The following is a 20,874-nucleotide window of genomic DNA, read 5'->3' on the forward strand; positions in this document are numbered from 1 at the left end:
TAGCATACAGATTAGATTAGAATTCCCATAGTGTGGAAACAGGCCCTTCGGCCCAACAAGTCCACACCGACCCTCTGAAGAGCAATCCACCCAGAACCGTTTCCCTCTGACTAATGCACCTAACACAATGGGCAATTTAGAATGGCCAATTCACCTGACCTGCACATCTTTGGACTGTGGGAGAAAACCGGAGCACCCGGAGGAAACCCACACAGACACGGGGAGAATGTGCAAACTCCACACAGACAGTCACCCAAGGCTGGAATCAAACCTGGGTCCCTGGCGCTGTGAGGCAATAGTGCTAACCACTGAGGATTAAAATTAATTGGCAAAACAAGCAAAAAACAAGATGAGAAAAGCTTTTTCATGCAGTGAACAGTTATATTTTGGAATGAATTCCAAGACAGTATGGTCAAGATGAGACATGCCAAAGGAAGATAGACTGTTATTTGAAAAGGACAGCCCATGCAGGCATGATGGACTGAATGGCATCCTAGTGCATTATATTGATTCTGTGAGATGGTGTTTGGATGAGTACAGCTGCAAAACAAATAAATATTGTAAGCAGTATGTTTGCTACATCCATTGTTTGGCAGCTATGGAAGGATGGGCAAATCCCATTTTACATCCTGGAAATATTTGATGACTTCAAGATGTTATGGGAAATATATTTATGTTCTTCTTTCTGGAATATCTTCAAAGGAATTTGAACTGACACCTTGAATGGCTTTCAATTAAGTTTTGTGTGTATAGGCCATGCCTTACACAAGACTAGTCAGAGTAATCCACTGTAATAAACTATGTTAGAAATGAAGGAATTGTGTTTCAAGTCTCAGTTTTCTGAGAAAGGTTATCAGAGAGGGGAGCATCTTATTGTCTGCGGTGATTACTGAGCAATGAAATATTCCATTAAACCAGTGTACAATAACAATGGTGCAAAGTGATTGCTACCAAGACATAATGTTCATTTATGTAATATTTAGTACGATAAATTGAGCCATAACTTGTGAATGTGCATTCTTCTATCTACTAAAGGCAAGGAGATTCCATTGTGAGATGTGGCGTAGAACTCTGTTTGATCCCTGGGTTTTATTATACCTACTTACAGATCAACAAATTACAGAATCACACAACAGAAAGAGAGGCTTTTTTGGATCATTGAGCTTGTGCTGGCTCATTGTTAGTGCCAATTATTTTTCCTTATGTTCCTGTTTATTTCATCACAGCCAGATAAATCCTTCCCTTCAAGTAACATCTGATTTCCCTTTGAATGTTATAATTGAATTTGTTTCTATTCTTGTTTCAGACAGCACATTCCAGATCATAGCAACTCAGTGCAGATAAAAACAGCTAGTCATGTTGCCTTTGTTTTTACATGTCTCAGCAAAGGCTTCACCTTCATCCCACTACACTCCCAGATTAATGAGTTTGACACACATTGCAACATTGAACATTTCTTCCATCATCTCTGCTTTTGGACCCACTTTTTCCATCAAGGCCCCTGCCCACCCTCCGAGGAACCCTTCTCCTGCATCCAATACACCCCATCCACCTGGACACGCAGTGCTGGTCTGTTACATACCCTTGACCTCTTCATTTCCAACTACCGCTTGTGACATAGACTGCCTCAACCTGTCCACACCCACTCCCTCTCACCCTCGCAATGAACAACCCTCCACTCTCTCTGCTCCAACCTCAACCTCACCATCAAACCAGTAGACAAGGGCGGGCGCAATGGTAGTTTGGCACACCGACCTCTACACCGCTGAAACCAGGCGCCAACTCATAAACACTTCCTCCTACTACATCCTCGACCACGACTTCACCTCCATCACCAAACCATTACCTCCCAAACCATTCACAACCTCATCACCTCTGGGGACCTCCCACCTACTGCCTCCAACCTCCAACCTCATTGTCTGGGAACCCCACACCGCCCTGTTCTATCTCTACCCAAGATTCACAAACCTGATTGCCCCGGTCGACCCATTGTCTCCGCCTGCTTCAGCACCACCAAACCTATTTCTGTACACTTTGACACCATCCTGTAACTCTTAGTCCAGGAACTCCCCACCTAATTCGGAACACCATCCACACCCTTCACCTCCTCCAACGCTTTCATTTCCCCGGTCCCCAATGCTTTATCTTCACCATGGACATCCAGTCCCTGTACACATCTAACCACCACAATGAAGCCCTCCATTTCTTCTTCTCACGCCGTCCCAACCAGTACCCTTCCAATGACACCCTTGTCCACCTGGCTGAACTGGTCCTCACCCTCAACAACTTCTCCTTCCCATCCTCCCACTTCCTCCAAAGCAAAGAGGTAGCCATGGGCACCCGAATGAGCCCTAGCTATGCCTGCCTCTTCGTTGGGTACATGGAACAGTCCACCTTCCACAACTACGCCGGCACCATTCCCCAACATTTCCTCCGCTGCATCAATGTCTGTATTGGCGCTAACTCATATTCCTACAAGGAACTTGAACAGTTCATCAACTTCACAAACACCTCCCAACCTGACCTTAAATTCATCTGGACCATCTCAGGCAAGTCCCTCCCCTTCCTGGACCTCTCCATCTCCATCTCAGATAACCGATTAAATATGGATATTCACTACAAACCCACCGAATCCCACAGCTACCCAGACTAAACCTCCACCCACTCTGCCTCCTGTAAAAATGCCATTCCTTATCCCCAATTCTTCCGCCTCCACCACATCTGCTCCCAGGAGGACCAATTCCACCAAAGAACATTCCAATTGGCCTCTGTCAGAGAAATTTGCCCAATAGGTTAGAGATCACAAAAATACAGCTCGAAGTGAAATTGACAAACAGTTTATTGCAAACAGTATCGCTGGAAGAGAGACTGACGAGGCTGACACAGAACTGACAGTCTGTACAGGTAGATCAGAATTTTTCGTCCCAGAACTGAGGATGAGACAGTTTTATAATAATGCTGCAAAATAAGGCTGATTAAGAAATGGGGAAAATGCAGTGTATCTGGAAATGGAGTAATCTAGTTACAAGAATGCTAATTGGAAAACAGTTATCGGATGAATGTTCTGTTCCTTCACACAATGTAACATCCTGACAGTATCGATGGTTCCATTCCTCTTCACAGATAGGTGTTAATGTCTCCTCTGAAGTGGTGAGGTGCTTCCATTGTCCTGTTCCTGGAGCATGTCCTTGCTGGTGCCTGTCTGTCTGATCTGCTCTTTGTGTGGCTTTGGTATTGCTGGATTGTGAAACTGCCCATGGGGCTATGAGTTATCTGTGGTGCTCTATCATTATTAGCGAGCTTAAAGTGTATTCCCTTGTCTGCGTGGGCTGTCTGATTTGGCTTGTGAGCCTGCTTGGGAATTCTGGGTGTTTTTGGTACAGTTTGGCCAATTTTGGTTTTGTGGGCCTATTATGGGTTGGCAGAGCTTTTCCCACAGCCTCCTTCTTCAAAGACTGCAATTTCCCCTCCCACATGGTCAAAAATGCTCTCCAGCTAATCTCCTCCACGTCCCACACCGCCGCCCTTGAACCCCACCCCTCCCAACGCAACAAGGACAGAATCTCCCTAGTCCTCACCTTCCACCCCACCAACCTCTGGAGACATTGCAGCTTCCTCCACCATTTCTGCCACCTGCAAACAGACCCCACCACTAGAGATATATTTCCCTTCCCATCCCTATCTGCGTTTCGGAGAGACCATTCCCTCCATGACTCCCTTATCAGATCCACGACACCCCCCCCCCCCGCCACCCAATGCCATCAGCCCTCACCCCACTCACGGCACCTTCCCCTGTCAGTGCAAGAACTGCAAAATCTGCACACACACCTCCGTTCAAGGCCCTAAAGGATCCTTCCACATCCGACAGAAACTTATCTTTACCTCCACCAATGTCATCTACTGTATCTGTTGCACCTGATGTGGTCTCCTCTACATTGGGGAGACAGGATGCCAACTTGCAGATCATTGCAGAGAACATCTCTGGGACACCTGCACCACCAACCCCACAGCCCAGTACCTCAAGTCTTTAACTCCCCCTCCCACTCCACTAAGGACATGCAGGTCCTGGGCCTCCTCCATTAACAAACCCTAACCACCCGATGCCTGGAGGAAGAACGCCCCATCTTTCACCTTGGGACCCTGCAACCACATGGGATCAATGTAGATTTCACCATTTTCCTCATTTCCCAATCCCCTATGTCATCCCTGTTCCAAGCCTCCAACTTGACACCGCCCTCTCGACCTGTCCATCTTCCCTTCCACCCTCCTGTCTGACCTACCACCTTCTCCCCCACCTTCATCTACCTACTGCATTCACAGATACCTTCCCCCAGCCCCACCCCTTCCCATTTATCTCTCAGCCCCCCCAGCATACCAGCATCATTCCTGGTGAAGGGCCAGAAATGTCGATTCTCCTGCTCCTTGGATGCTGCCTGACAGGCTGTGCTTTTCCAACACCACACTCTTTGACTTTTTACATGTCTTCCCTGTTTAAGGAACCTTTACCACTTGAAATCGTCTCTGCTTCCTTCTTTCCTCAAAATCATGAAAACCTCCATTTGATCCACTTCTAACTTTCTATACTTGAAGGAGAAGTCCCTCATCATTGGTAGCCATCTTCTAAACCTCTTCTGCACCCTGTACAAAGTTTTGCAGTAACCAGAACTGAGCTCAATATCCTGGCAACACCTAACACAGTCCACCATCTACAAGGCACAAATCAAGAGTGTAATTGATTGCTTCCCACTTGCCTGGATAAGTGCAGCTCCAACAACATACAAAGGTATATACATCATCCAGTCAAAGTAATCTGTTTCATTGGCACCCCATCCACCAACTTGAACATTCACTCCCGTCACCATTCATACACAACAGCAGTAGTGACTACTGTCTACAGGATGGACTGCAGTAACTCACCAAGGCTCCTTAGTCAGCACTTTCCAAATCCACAACCTCCATCACTTAGAGAACAAGGGAAGCAGATGCATGGGAACACCTGCAAATTCAACCAACACACCACCCTGATTTGGACCTATATCACCGTCCCTTCACTGTCACTGGGTCAACATTCTGGATCTCCCTTCCTAACAGTTCAGTGCTGTCCCTGCATCACTTGGATCGCAGCAGTTCAAGAAGGCAGCTTGTTGCCATCTTCAACAGGACAATTAGAGATGGGCAAGCAGCAACCATGAACACCCAACATACTATGACTGAATACCCCAGTCCAAAATTGGCATTCTCCAAATCATAACTAAATAAAATAGTGTTTAGTACTTTATGAAGGTTTAATTGACTGTATTCTCTTCCTTTCTTAATAAAGCCAAAGATTTATTTCTCCACTTATCCTTTAACCTTCAAGGATCTGTTTATATGACATCCTGCTCTTCCCGCTGGGCAGGATGTTAGCTTGCTACATCCCACTTTAACGTTCCACTGTTCACTTTACCTTGCTTTTCACATACATCTTACCAAAGGTATGTGTCACTTCCCAATTTCCCACATTATTTTTCATCGGCATGTGGCTATCCATTTTACCCCCTGAGCTCTGTTGCTATCCTCTTATTGTTAATTACATTCCTGAGTTTTACATCATCAGCAAACTTTGGCATTATGCCTTGTATAATCAAGTTCAGGTCATTACAATTTACCAAAAGGATGTGCAAGTATGGCCAACAACAATGAAGCCAAACAAACGATTTACTGTAAAAGGTACAAGTTGGACACAAGTGTTGGCACATCACATCTTCTGAACCTCCAACAATGTTGTTCAATCCACTTGGCAGATTTTAATGTACGTGATAGGGTTCTTGCCCGCTGGCTGAATGGTTGGTGAGAGCCCTATGTTGCCCACTTTCAGGAAATAAGTGCTTATGAGGGCCCTCCCTTGAGTTAAGGACCCCACAGGCAGAACACTTGTCCCCCAATTGAAGGCTGGCCATTGTGCATTGCTCAGCAGCGCCAGCTGACAAGCAGAGGCTGCTGTTGGTAATGCAGCCGTCTAGACCCAAGTAATCAAGGTATCCAGACTGCAGATGAGTGAGATGAGGAGAGAAGTCATGGAGAAGGTGGTGTTGACAGCAATGGCTTAAAAAAAGTCCCAGCAAACATCCCCTCCCCATTCCTGTTACCAGATCCTCCAATCAGGCACCAAGTGCCCTCAATGATTTATTTCTTTTGGGCTTCCCACATGGCAAATCCCTGGAGTGTGTCTGGATAAATACCAGTGACAGCGGAATGAGGACCTGAGATACCAATTTAAAAGGCTCACAAGCCCTTCCACCTCAAACTTCATCAGGGACAGAAGCAGGAAGGTGCGAGAGTCCCCACTCCACACCCCCTAACCCTTGCCACCAAACTTGCCTCAGGTGAGGAAATGAGACTCGGCAGCCATTCCTGCTCCTTGAACCCTTGGAAGTTTGATCTCACCATCTGGTGACACCTGTTCCTCTTCATTCCTCCAGCTGGGGGACATTTGACAGCTTCAACTGATCGGAGTAGCTACACCAAACACCCTGAGTCAAGCCTCCTGTGTCAGTCAGATCCACAATTTGGATGTTTCAGATTTGTCGCTCCACAAAGGACATTGAACATTGAACGCTGTTGTCAGATGAATGGTGCAGTCCCTCAGCTTTAGCCTGACCATAGATTGGGGGGGAAATGCCATATGGACAGATTAACTCCAGTGGGAATTAAAATCTGCCTACCCTGACTCTTTCTGCTGGCACAGCATAAACAAAGCTTAGGACAGTCATTGATATTTACAAATGCTACCTGAATGTGCCCTTGTGTCATCTGAAGCTGTCTTTTTTGAACAGCTCTGTTGGCATTGAGTAAATGTAGCTATGCCTAGCTCTCTTTGGTCTAACCTGGGGTCAAGCATTGTCATATATTTGAGGGTGAGTCGTGATATTCGCAGCTGTGTGGAGAGACCAGACAAGACGGAATTGTTCTCCTTAGAGAAGCAAAGTTAAGAGTTAATGGGCTCTTTCAAAATTATGAAAAGGCTTTGATAGACTAAATAAGGAGGAGCTTTTTCCACGAGTGGAAGACCTCTAATCTAAGACAAATAACAAAAGATCCAGAGACCAGAAGAATCTTTGTAATGAATTGCTATAATCTGGGATTCACTGCCTGAAAGGTTGGTGGAAGCAGACTCAATGATGACTTTCAAAAGCTAATTGGAACAGTTTGCAAGAACAGGGCAGTGTGACAACTAATTGAATAGATCTTCCAATGGCTATGTTTTATTGCCTTGAGTGCGCTGATAGAGCCATGATGTAACATTGCATCCAAAGACTGCACCTCTGACAGTGTAGCACACCTCAGTGCTGAATCCCTTCTTCAGTCAGAATTCTTCACATACAATTTCTACCCCTTTGGGGACTGACTGGCTCATTAGCCTGTTAAACCATGCCATCAACACTCTTTCCATGGAAAAAATCCAGGAAGGGACTTGAACCCAGAGGTATGGATGCTATCACTGCACCAGAAGACACTCTCTAATGAGAGAATAGCCAATGGTCTTCTGGCACTGTAGTGACTGTCACTTTTCACTACCTGAGTAGCACTGCACTGATGAGTTTAACTCAAATTATGTGCATAAATCTATGGATTAGGGCTTGGTTCTCCCAAATTTTTGACGAGAGAATTTTAGCATTTGGAATTTAATTTATGAAGTTTTCCCTGGAGCGTCGGAGGCTGAGGGATGACCTTATAGAGGTTTACAAAATTATGAGGGGCATGGATAGGGTAAATAGGCAAAGTCTTTTCCCTAATGTCAGGGAGTCCAGAACTAGAGGGCATAGGTTTCGGGTGAGAGGGGAAAGATATAAAAGAGACCTAAGGGGCAACTTTTTCACACAGAGGGTGGTACGTGTTTGGAATGAGCTGCCAGAGGAAGTGGTGGAGGCTGGGACATTGCAACATTTAAGAGGCATTTGGATGGGTATATAAATAGGAAGGGTTTAGAGGGATATAGGCCGGGTGCTGGCAGGTGGGACTAGATTGGGTTGGGATATCATGTTAGCATGGACGGGTTGGACCGAAGGCCTGTTTCCATGCTGAACATCTCTATGACTCTATGACTGTAAGTGTGCTTTTACAGCAAAGAACACCTAAGGATATAAATACTCTTTTGTTCATTTATCCAAATGATAAAGATATCTGGTCACTTTTTGACTTTCCCTGAAGAAAATGATTGATGTTCTGATGCTTTGTACAAACAAGAACTTCTGATAGCCCCCCCAATAAACTTTTTTCATGAGTAACAATGATTTGTTTGTACACAGGACCTTCCCCCTTGAAATAAGGTGCTTCATGGGTGTGATTATCTGAAAAAATTCAACACATAGTCCATAAAGGGACATTGAGATAGGTGACCAAAAGATTGGCCAAAGAGGCTGATTTAAGGAGTATCTTAAAGGAGTAGAGAGACAGAGAGAATGAGAGAGTTTTAGAGAAAGAATTCTAGATTTCAGGTAGCTAAGGACCTGACTGTCAATGGTGGAGCAAAAAAACCAGGAATGAGCCTGGCTCAAATTGGAGGACCAGAGAGGTCGAGAAGGGTTGCATGGTTGGAGGAGGTTACAGAAGTATGGAGGAGCAAGGTCATGGAGGGATTTGAATGCAAGGATGAGGATTTTTAAGTCACGGTTTTCCAATCCAAGATCCAGATGTGGATCAGTATTGACACATGACTGGGGCTTAACCGAAATTCGGACATGGGCATCAGAGCTTTAGATAAACTCAAGTTATTTAATTTGTTTATTTGCCTTACAATTGTATTATCTTGAAAAGGAAAAGAGAAGGTAATTACAGGAAAGGTGGGTTGTGTTTATTCATTGACATAGACAAGTGACCAGATATCTTTATCATTTGGATAAATTAAGAAAATAGGATTTATAACCTTAAATGATTTTTGATGTAAGGCATTTAATAAGATGGGATATCACAACTGAGCCCAGTCCACACTCTCATCCACAATTCATAGAGTCACTGGCCAGGAATCAGGTACAGAAATCCTGACTGGATTGCAACTCCTGCTCCTGAGGCCAATTGCCATGAGATTATAATGTGTCCAATTTTAACTGTGTGAGTCACTTTTGAATGGGTTGAAAAGTGCCCTTAAAGTCAAGCATTTTCTGGGAAAAAAGGATGCACATAGAGCCACATAAAGTCCTAAGTAGTTTACTTTTATGCAGAAAAATAGTTTAAGGCATTGACTTGTTGCAAATCATATCCGTACGCCCTCTAGTGGCACTCCTTCAAACAACACATGGGAAGGAAAAATAAGAACTGATATTTTTACATGTAATAAGGGATAAAGTCCAAGTTATTATATTATTAAGCCTCTGCAAAAAAATGTTTCTTTGCAAAAATTGAGGAGTGCTGTGCTGTGTGTACAGCTCTGAGTCCAAAGAACCCTGGACGGATTTCTGTCATTGACTGGGAACATGCTCAAAACCACAGAGCGATTAGGAATGTTCAGAATGTGTTATGAGACTTCGATTTGCCCCATCAGCACCGCCTCTGACTTCTCCCAAAGATAGCAACACTCAAACAAACAAATCTGCAAAAACAAACTCGTGCACCAGACATAGTTTCATCAATCAGGATATAACACGATTCGCTAATTTCACCAGAGCCTCGCTACACAACTCAATTGGTAGTTTCCTTCAGAATATTGTCTGTCACCTTGTGTTTTCCAAAACATGAAAAGGTCTGAAGACTAACTGGCGCTGGTTTACAATCTGTTGTGTTCTGGCAATTATTCTGTTGTCTCTGCACTCACTGGTGTGTAGTACAACAAACATAATCATTTCCTTTATTTCATAAGAATAAAATAACCTTTTCACATGCTCGGGTGTCTATGTCAATGAATAAACACAACTCACCCTTCCTGTAATTACCTTCTCTTTTGCTTTTCAAGATGATAAAATTGGAAGGCAAATAAACAAATTAAATAAATATATCCCTTGTCAAAGTTAGCAGCATAGACCAGAAAACACCAGCTGCGCTATTTGTTCTCTGTGCTAATCTCAAAATGAGCGAAGGTAGGAGGGGTTCTGAAGCATTATCTCAATTTCTGTCTCCACACGTTTCCAAAGTTTCATCATTCTCAGTTTTGATTTATGATCTCCAACATCCACAGTATTTTGTGTTTGTTTAAATGACTTCCTGCTGAGTTTACAATCCCAATTGTGTTCCTGCAACTTGCACTGAAAAAGAAACATGCACACCTGGTGAAGTCAAGACCAAGTTCAACAATGTCGCCACATGCAGTCAAATAGGCTGCGGAGTGTTGAAAGTCTAGAATGCCATATGAATATCACTTTAGTGTGGTACTGGAGGAAGATCAACCAACCACCAAAATGCTAACCATTCAGGGGATGAGAAACAAGAGAACACTGGTATAAAAAGAAAAAAAAACAAAACTTAAAGTGCCTTAAAGCAATCAAACTCATTGCAGATCATAAAATGAGAGAGCAGCTGCAGGACCAAGGTTAAGCTGCTTCAGACATGTAGAAAGTTATAGAGAATTTACCATACAGAAAGAGGCCACTCAGCCCCACCAGTCTGTGCTAGAATATCTGCTCTACATGAGGCTCCTCTCTCATCATCTAACAATAGGCAACCCTGAGATGGGGGAACACAATATCAAAAAGATTAAGACATTAAGGATTCATAGGACCCCTAAATGGTTTGGATGCCTCTGGTTGGTTTTAGGAATTCCTAATTGGTTCTTGAATGGAATGGGGGCCATTGCCTGATTGGCACAGGGCCCTGTGGAATTTGAAGTGACACTGAAACTGCTCCAGTTCGAAAGATGATGAGAATCTGTCTGCCCAGTCCAGTCTGTTTTAAATAAAAAATGCTTACATTTACAAAGCACTTTACAGAGAGTGAACCATCCTGGAGTGGAGAAGCTACACATCTGTGCACAGCAAGGTCTCATAAATAGCAACGTGATATTGACTAGATATCTGTTTTATCTGGAGATGAGAATACTAAAAAACAGGCTGCTAGACCAGATGAGATTGAGGTTCACAAGTAGGAAGTTTTAGAAATTCTGGCGTGTGAAAATAGATAAATCCCTTGGGCCAGATGGGATTTATCCTAGGATTCTCTGTTAAGCCAGTGAGGAGATTGCTGAGCCATTGGCTTTGATCTTTATATCGGTATTGTCTACAAGAATAGTAGCAGAAGACTGGACGATAGCAAATGTTGTTCCCTTGTTGAAGAAGGGGAGTAGAGAAAACCCTGTTATTATAGACCAGTGAGCCTTACTTTGGTGGTGGGTAAAGTGTTGGAAAAGGTTATATGAGATAGGATTTATAATCATCTTGATAGGAATATGTTGATTAGGAATAGTCAACACAGTTTTGGGAAGGGTAGGTTGTGCCTCACAAACCTTATTGTGTTCTTGGAGAAGGTGACCAAACAGGTGGATGAGGGTAAAGCCGTTGATGAGGTGTATATGGATTTCAGTAAGGCATTTGATAAGGTTCCCCACAGTAGGTTACTGCACAAAATATGGAGGCATGGAGGCATGGGATTGAGGGTGATTTAGCAGTTTGGATCAGAAATTGGCTAGCTGAAAGAATACAGAGGGTGGTGGTTGATGGGAAATGTTCATCCTGGAGTTCAGTTACTCCAGGATGGTGTACCGCAAGGATCTGTTTTGGGCCCACTGTTGATTGTCATTTTTATAAAAGACCTGGATGAGGGCAGAGAAGGATGGGTTAGTAACTTTGTGGCCAACACTAAGGTCGGTACAGTTGTGGATAGTGCCGCAGGGTGTTGTAGGTTACAGAGGGACATAGATAAGCTGCAGAGCTGTGCTGAGAAGTGGCAAATGGAGTTTAATGCAGAAAATGTGAAGTGATTCACTTTGGAAGGAGCAACAGGAATGCAGAGTACTGTGCAAATTGTAAGATTCTTGAAGGTGTTGATGAACAGAGAGATCTCAGTGTCCATATGCATAGATCCCTCAAAGTTGCCACCCAGGTTGATAGGGCTGTTAAGGAGGCATACAGTGTGTTAGCTTTTATTAGTATTGCAAACAGTTCTGGACACCACATTATAGGAAGGATGTGGAAAGGGTTCAGAGGAGATTTATTAGAATGTTGCCTGGTATGGATGGAAGATCTTACAAGGAAAGTTTGCAGGACTTGAGGCAGTTTTTGTTAGAGAGAAGGTTGAAAGGTGACTTAATTGAGACATATAAGATAAGCAGAGGGTTAGATAGGGTGGACAGTGAGAACCTTTTTCTGAGGATGGTGATGGATAACACGAGGGGGCATAGCTTCAAATTGAGGGGTGGTAGATATAGGACAGATGTCAGAGGTAGCTTCCTTACTCAGAGAGTAATGGGGCATGGAACGTACTGCCTGCAACAGTTGTAGACTCGCCAACTTTACAGGCATTTAAATGGTCATTGGATAGGCATATGGATGAGAATGGAATAGTGTAGGTTAGATGGGCTTCGGATTGGTTTCACAGGGCGGCGCAACATCGAAGGCCGAAGGGCCTGTACTGTGCTGTAGTTTTCTATGTTGGTTGAGGGATAAATATTGACCTGGGCATTGGGGATAACTTCCTTGCTCTTCTTCAGAAATCGAGCTATCGGATGTTGTACAACCACCTGTGGCAAATGGTGCCAAAGTTTTAACGTCTCAGCCACAAGGTGGCACCTCTGACAATATCGCATTCCCTCAGTTCTGTCCTGAATGTTATGACTTGGAGGTGCCGGTGTTGGACTAGGGTGTACAAAGTTAAAAATCACACAACAGGTTTATTTGGAAGCACTAACTTTTGGAGCGCTGCTCCTTCATCAGGTGGTTGAAGGAGCGGCCGTTTGAAAGCTAGTGCTTCCAAATAAACCTGTTGGTCTATAATCCGGTGTTGTGTGATTTTTAACTTTGCCCTGAACGGTAGGCAGAGAATTTTGAGCTCCAGCCCTGGATCTGAAATCAAAGAGACTGCCAACTGAGCTGACTCTTACTTGCATCTTAAAATTAAAATCATATTAGCAGAGCACATCAGTGGAGATCTTTATTGTGCTACTTAACTGTGAAATAATGTGTGCCCAGTGAAATATGTTTGAATATAACCCTGAATGATATTAATGTTTTAGGTGATTAATCATGATAATTGGTCTTTGTGCACTTTTTCTGTGTAATCTGTAAGAATCTAACTGCTAGAGAATCTCAAAATGGTTACGAAACACTCAGTTCAGATCAGATATTTGGCCAGCAAAATGTTAGTGAATCACAGATTGATGTGAACATAGTACAAAACAGGAAGCCATTCGGGACATTCACATGTACTAACCCCGCAATACAGCGATCCTTTCAGTCCCATTCTCCAGTGCATTTTAAATGGCTCTTTTACGGATCTTTACCGATTTCTCTTTTGAAAACTGTTCTGCTTCCACCACATCAGAGTTTCCTTTTTTGTTAAAAAAAAGTGGAAAATCACTGCTGTGTTGTCGGTTTTGAAAGGCGAGGTGTGAAGGAAATATTGTGTTGAAGTGGGTCCCTCCTTTTGAACAAAAACCACAAATATTTCAGGTAATTTCTTCTCGGTTGGCGGCTTCATCTGAAACCACTTTTTGGATACGAGGAATTGGAAACATCCGTCAGGAATGTGGCCACATTTTGGCCGCTCGGGATGTTGTTGAGGCGATGGTGACCCGCCCTCTGAGCGGCTACTTAAAGAGACGCGGTTGGCGCTGAGTTGCAGCAGAGCTGGACTGAAATCCATTCGGCCAGTGCTGAAGAAATCAGGAAACTGGCCTGTTAGCCGCAGCAAACCGGCGCATTAAATAATAGAAAAAGGCGTTAGGTTTCTTGTCAGGGGGAAAAGACAATGTCTGGTGAAATGGAATTGACCTTCTGCCGGTGTCTGGCGTTGCTTCTTGTCCTCTCTTGGTATTGGGTAGGTTCAGTTTCCTTCCAGTATAAGCGCAGCCCCGCAGGCGCCCGCTCACTAACCGGCTGATCGGCTATGGGGGGAAGCAGCTTACACATTCGGACATTGTGGAGGGCGATACAGACCTCCACAAACTCCCACTGTACCACCCGCCTGTATTCGGCAGTAGATTTCTGGGTGTTGCGTTAAAGTGGGCTGAAACTCCTCAGATTTTTAACCACCGTTTCGTATTGCTGCTGTTTTGGGGGGTGGTGGGGGGTGGTGGGGGGCGGAGGGAGAGGTGGTCTGTCAAACAAATCGCCTCTGACTCTTGTTCTCCGTTGAACTGTGCATCTAACTACCTTAAAGAGCGGATATTGTTGCATGCTTTGTAAAATTTTGGATGAGGCAGTTATTAGAAAAATCAAACAAATAACAAAAAAAATTAAATACAGAGAAGGCTGAGCGCTTCCTTTAAGCGTCATTATGTTTCATATTTTCTCATTTTGTACGGGAAAATAATCCCAATAGGTTTCTGTTTCCAATAATTTGTGTGTCTATTTGAATGGATAGGAGTTGAAGATGTAAACTTTATTTCAGTCTTTCGCTGGCACCATCCCATTTTTAATTAAATGTGTGTATATCTGTGTTTTGTTTCTCTCCCGTTCAGGCCGGAGTAGGGGCTGAGGACTGCGTGTATCCTTGCCGTTGTCCCCCGGGACCACCGAGCTGCCCTGCCGGGGTGAGTCTGCTGACTGACGGCTGTGGCTGCTGTAAGGTCTGCGCCAGGCAACTGGGTGATGTGTGTGACTCCACGCAGCCCTGCGACCAACACAAGGGGCTGTACTGCAGCGGGCCCACTCTCTCCAGCGAACATACTGGCATCTGCATGGGTAAGCTACTGCTGAACCTGACAACAAGCCAAAAGGAAATGGCTCATTCCTTACCTCTTCCCATGAGAAAGAAGTGGTAGGTCTTTATACAGTGTATTTTACTTGCTCAGATTCCTAGATGTTTCTGAATTGTAATCACTTTTGTAATGTAGACACAGGATCCAATTTGCCCAGAGAGCAACCCTCCAAAACAGCAATTCAATAATAGCTGAAAATGTGTTGCTGGAAAAGCGCAGCAGGTCAGGCAGCATCCAGGGAACAGGAGAATCGACGTTTCGGGCATAAGCCCTTCTTCAGAGAAAAACAGTTTGAAAAAAGGGTCATATATCGGACTCGAAACACAAACGGTTTCTCTCTGCACAGATGTTGACTGACCTGCCTTTATTCCTGAAGAAGGGCTTATGCCCGAAACGTCGATTCTCCTGTTCCCTGGATGCTGCCTGACCTGCTGCGCTTTTCCAGCAACACATTTTCAGCTCTGATCTCCAGCATCTGCAGACCTCACTTTCTCCTCAGCAATTCAATAATAGACAAACAAATATAACTATAACATTGCATCATGGAATGAGATGTGGGATTTGAATGGTTAAGTGGTTGTTTTTGACTGGTGCAGATTCGATGGGCCAAAGGGTCTGTTATTTCTGTGTTGTAGACAGTTTGCTTTTTCTGACTCTATGACCCTAATGCTATGATTACTGAGCAGGTCTGACAGCACCTGTAGAGAAAGGCTACTGTCTCCATTTTTGCTGAAGAGCCATAGACATGAAAGATTACAAAAGGCTGAGAAACTCAGCAGGTCTAGCAGCAACTCTACAGAGAAGCAGAATCAGCATTTCGGGTCCAGTGACCCCCCTCCAGAATACCTGGAAGATTTAACTCTGTTTCTCCGACCCACTGAGTTTCTCTGACATTCCGTTTGTTGGAGAAACACAGCAGGTCAGTCAACATCTGCGCAGAGAGAAACCGTTTGTGTTTCGAGTCCGATATATGACTCTTCTTTCAAACCGTTTTTCTCTTCATACTTTAGACTTTCAGCATCTTTTTTCAAATTAATGGTTGGTGAGGCATATATTGGCAAGGACAAAACATTGAGGGCCAAAGGGCCTGTACTGTTCTTTGTTATATGTTAACATTGGGGAGAACTCTCCCACCCTTACATGTGTGATCATTCTTTTCTACCTAAGGGTGGATGGAGCCTCTGTTTATCCACTCAGCGGATAGTCAATGCCCCTCACAGCACAACTCTTGCTCATTACATTACTGCAGTGTTAGCTTGGATTGCCTGCTGGGGGGTGCTGTTGTGGTGCAGGAGCAGTGTCCCTACCTCTGGACCAAGAGGCCCAGGGTACAAGTCCCACCTGCTTCTGTATAATAATATCTCTGAGCAGATTGATTGGAAAATATATGGATTACCTGCTTGTGACACTAAAATGCATGTGAACCTCCTGAATGTGACAGGTTTTGCATAGAATCTGTTGAGAGCAAGAGTGTAAATGTTTCACATCATCCTTGCTCTTGCAAGAAGCAGACCAATTATTGATTTGGCATTGGACCCTAACAGGGTTAAGTGTAATAAACCATAAAATGCTGGGAACCTTTTTCAAGACAAGCAGCTTAAAAGGAAAAAGAGTGAATATTAAGTCTGAAATTATTGTTTCAACGGAATTTTGAATGCTAGATTCAAAACATTAACCACTTCTCTCACCACAATTGCTGCCAGACCTGCTGATTTTCTCCAATAGTTCCTGCTTTTGTTTATTCTTTTTTCTAAATCCCAGTTTTTCTGTCTTTTAGCTAGGGAGGGAGCTACCTGTGACCTGGGAGGAGTGATCTACAGGAATGGAGAGACATTTCAGCCCAGTTGTAAGTATCAGTGCACTTGCATGGATGGAGCAATCGGCTGTGTCCCTTTCTGTATGGATGACATGCGTCTGCCAAGCCCAGATTGTCCAGCACCCAGACGAGTGAAGATCCCTGGAAAATGCTGTGAAGAGTGGGTTTGCGACAAACCTCGGGATCACTCCGTCTTCAATGCTGCCATGGCAGGTAAGGGTTAATCCTTCATGGAACCCAGTTCTCACTTTCTCCAGCAATCATTCACCAGCTGAACTCCTTCACTGACAGCCTTTGTTGTGGAGATGTAGCTCCTAATAATATTCACAGCTAAATATTTAACAAACTCAACAGAAGTTGGGGGGGGGGGGGGGCGGGGTGAAAGGCTGGAGTAGCATTGATGAGCAAACCATCTACTGGAATGTGCTTTGCTGAGATTAAGTTAAAAATTATACAACACCAGATTATAGTCCAACAGATTTATTTGGAAGCACTAGCTTTCGGAGTGCAACACAACCACCTGATGAAGGAACAGTGCTTGGAAAGCTAGTGCTTCCAAATAAACCTGTTGGATTATAACCTGGTGTTGTGTGATTTTTAAATTTGTCCACCCCAGTCCAAAACCTGCACATCCAAATCACTTGCTGAGATTAATGGTGATAATTATGCTACTCATTACAGTCACTTAATGAAAGGGAATCTGTTAAATCATTATTAAGACTTTATAAGGTATTGAATATCCAGGAGTTTCCCTGCCTCTTTAATTTTTTTAAAATTTTTCAGTTTATAGGCAAGAAGCTATTTTTGGCCCTGATTCAAGTCAGGTCCGTGACAATTGTATTGTCCAAACCACGGACTGGAGTGCGTGCTCAAGGTCATGTGGAATGGGGCTTTCCACCAGAGTAACTAATGACAATAAGAAATGCCGCTTGGAGAAGCAGAGCAGGCTGTGTATGGTCCGGCCCTGTGGTGCCAATCTCGAGAAAAGTATCAAGGTATTAAACTCCTCACAATATGTCAGTTTAATAGTCTATCATAGAGGAAAACCCTCTATGTTGGTATTTTAATTGTTGGTATTTTATGTTGGTATTTTAATTGTTGGTTTCTTTTGAAACCTGTGCAATAATCCATCTAAATACTAATACAATTTTACATGAAGGTTTATAGTTTGTTTTAATTCTCCTCTCACTCAAAATTACTGCCTAATAAGGCACTAAGTCATGCGACCCTGCAAAGTTCCAAGTACCTTCCTGCTCTGTGCAAAACCTAGGAGTAGGCTATTCACTGTTTTACCCTTGAACCTGTTACCTCATTCAGTGAAATCAAGGCTGATTAGCAACATTATCCCAAAGTGCCCACTTTTGCCACATATTGGTCATGCTATTTTTGGCTGATAAACCTTGTGCTGAATTATCTGATCTCCTGTGGAAACGTAGTGGTAGTGCTACAATTGAATACAAAACTGAGGAGGAAATTGCTAGTTGCTTAGATGTGATTTTATTCCCTGTCTTAAATTGACCACTTTAGTTTTCACCAGAGTGCTTTCCAACCAAATCTCATGCCCCCTACAAAATATGTTGACAGCAGAGTCCTAACATCTCCTACTGTGACATAATAAATTTGTCTCAGCCAGATAAATGGAAGATAATAAAACCAAAGAACTGGGAATGTGGAAACAACAAATTGCTGAGAAAACTTATCAGGTCTGGCGGCACCTATAGAGAAGAAACAGTCAATGTTTCAGGTCTAATCAATGTTTAAAGGGACCTCTTCTCTGAAGAAGGGTTACTGGACTTGATATATTGACTCTGGTTTTGATCTTGGTGTTCCCAGGCTGGGGGAGTGACAATATGTGCTAGGGCTTCAGGTCATTGAAGAGCAAGTCATTTCAGATGAAGTACTAGGGGGTGGCTGTGGAGCTCATTCACCAGCAAGGGTCAGTACTTTCAGAAGTGAGAGGGAAATCATATATCTTATGACATAGATATGGCAATATTAAATTTTAAAACACCTTTTAAATGGAACTTGGTCCAAATTGTTATTTGAGTTGATGCCCATAGAGCTTGCCTCATAAAGTGTCTCTTGGCTGTTTCTAATTTTTTTTTGTTGTTTCCTCCTCTTTTTGCAGCGAGGTAAAAAGTGTGTCCGCACTCCAAGGCCAATCAAGTCAATGAAATTTGAGTTTTCTGGTTGTACCAGCACAAAATCTTATCGACCCAAGTTCTGTGGAGTCTGCACTGATGGGAGATGCTGCACCCCTCACTCCACTAGCACCCTACATGTGGAATTCAAATGTCCAGAGGGAGATCTTATCAAGAAGAAGATGATGTTTATCAAGACCTGTTCCTGTCACTATGATTGTCCCTCTGACAATGACATTTTTATGGCAACATATTACAGGAGAATGATTGGTGACTATGCTGCATAAAAGCAGAAGCTTCTAACTGTTGACTAGCTGTAACAGCACAGTGTAACTGTCTTTAGATTCATTTGATATCTGCAGTGATTTAGAATACTTTTGTTTCCAAGGAAAGGTGGATTATAAACGAGCATATATCCATAAATACCTTGTTTTGAATATTATCCCTTTCTGACAATCAAATGTTTGAAAATGCAGTCTTGCTAAAAGCAAATTTTGTTTTGAAGATTCACCCAATAGCATTGGTCCAAATTGTTTTTGAATTGCTCCCTTCCAAAGCCATGAATTTGCAGTGATACATTTTTGGAGTATAGGAACACAAATTGCAGTTTCATGCTGAAATTGTAATTGATAATGGCAGAGTTTATTTTAATTTTAAGGCGAACAATTATTTTCACACAAATTGCCTGACCTAAACTGTGATAGAACGACAGGACAAAAAAAAAGTCATACTGACCTGAGTATTGGCATGCTAATGCTGCCAAGCATAGTATCTGGGTTCATGTAACAAGCCTTATTAATGAATGAACAGTTCACTGAAACTGAGGGATTAGTTCTACAAAGCTATGGATGAGTTATTGCATTAGGCAATAGAAAATCATAGAGGTGTTTCCTATGATTGTCCATTATATGCAGCTAGCAAATGAGGCTCATCTCCCTGCTGATGGTACACATTCATAAAATCAAAGAGTGCTGACTTCAGTGCCAATCACCTCACAATTTAATGCGTTTTATTATGTACAGAAATGCATTAGTGTTCCGGAGGGAGCTGTAGCTAAGTACTTCTCTTTGAATCTGTTTCCACTCTAAACCTTTTGAATTGTGACCCAGCCCAGATACCATCTGATCGATACTGTCTCACATGAATTCCAAAATATCAATGCAAGAAAGCATTATTTTAACATTGCCATGTCATCATCATGTGACTGGTGTAAATATTGTAAATGCCAAGTGTACAGTTTTATATTATAATATATTATCACTTACTTTTTTTTATTGTAGCTGTATTTTTAGAGAAGATGCTTCTGTGAGGTTGGCAAGGAAGTAAATATTTGTACTTTTAGAATAAAAAAATCTATTTTTTATATAAATGGTCTGCTTTTATTTTGGATCCTTTTTCTTTACAAGTGGGTAAGAAAGGGGTGTGTGTGGGTGGGGAGGGGGAAGAGTGTATTATGTTCATGACAGTATTTTGCCATATATTGACCCTTCTACCAAACATACAGGGAACAACACCTTTTCTGTGTCGCCACAGCCACTTCCGCCCCCTGGGTTGCCGTCGCCACAGCCACTTCCGCCCCCAGTGCCATCACTCACCTGCACAACGACCTGCATGCGTCCCCCCCCCCACGCCGCTTCCGTCACCACGCCTAACCCCGCCCCCACGCCGATCGCCGTCACTACGCCTAACCCCGCCGCCACGCCGATCTCCGTCACCACGCCTAACCCGCCCCCACGCCGATTCCGTCAACACGCCTAACCCGCCCCCACGCCGATTCCGTCACCACGCCTAACCCCGCCCCCACGCCGATCGCCGTCACTACGCCTAACCCCGCCGCCACGCCGATCTCCGTCACCACGCCTAACCCGCCCCCACGCCGATTCCGTCAACACGCCTAACCCGCCCCCACGCCGATTCCGTCACCACGCCTAACCCCGCCCCCACGCCGATCGCCGTCACTACGCCTAACCCCGCCGCCACGCCGATCTCCGTCACCACGCCTAACCCGCCCCCACGCCGATTCCGTCAACACGCCTAACCCGCCCCCACGCCGATTCCGTCACCACGCCTAACCCGCCCCCACGCCGATTCCGTCA

At 43.9% G+C, this 20,874-nt stretch overlaps 1 protein-coding gene across 1 annotated transcript; it reads left to right on the forward strand.

Moving 5' to 3' along the window:
- The first annotated feature begins 13,204 nt into the window (after window positions 1–13,204).
- Window positions 13,205–20,147, forward strand: LOC122563510 (CCN family member 2-like). The gene is made up of 5 exons (XM_043717310.1): window positions 13,205–13,938; window positions 14,582–14,804; window positions 16,599–16,850; window positions 17,421–17,632; window positions 18,766–20,147. The coding sequence occupies exons 1-5, from the start codon at window positions 13,870–13,872 to the stop codon at window positions 19,063–19,065; spliced, it is 1,056 nt and encodes a 351-aa protein (XP_043573245.1). The 5' UTR covers window positions 13,205–13,869; the 3' UTR covers window positions 19,066–20,147.
- Window positions 20,148–20,874: the final 727 nt, after the last annotated feature.

The sequence above is a fragment of the Chiloscyllium plagiosum genome, chromosome 27 (genome assembly GCF_004010195.1).
Source record: "Chiloscyllium plagiosum isolate BGI_BamShark_2017 chromosome 27, ASM401019v2, whole genome shotgun sequence".
Taxonomy (NCBI): domain Eukaryota; kingdom Metazoa; phylum Chordata; class Chondrichthyes; order Orectolobiformes; family Hemiscylliidae; genus Chiloscyllium; species Chiloscyllium plagiosum.

Excerpts from the sequence above, each read along its gene's own strand:
- LOC122563510 (XM_043717310.1), top strand. The coding sequence starts at position 13,870 with ATGTCTGGTGAAATGGAATTGACCTTCTGCCGGTGTCTGGCGTTGCTT. Across the intron at positions 13,939-14,581 it reads TTGTCCTCTCTTGGTATTGG|GCCGGAGTAGGGGCTGAGGA; the intron begins GTAGGTTCAGTT and ends TCTCCCGTTCAG. Across the intron at positions 14,805-16,598 it reads ACATACTGGCATCTGCATGG|CTAGGGAGGGAGCTACCTGT; the intron begins GTAAGCTACTGC and ends TCTGTCTTTTAG.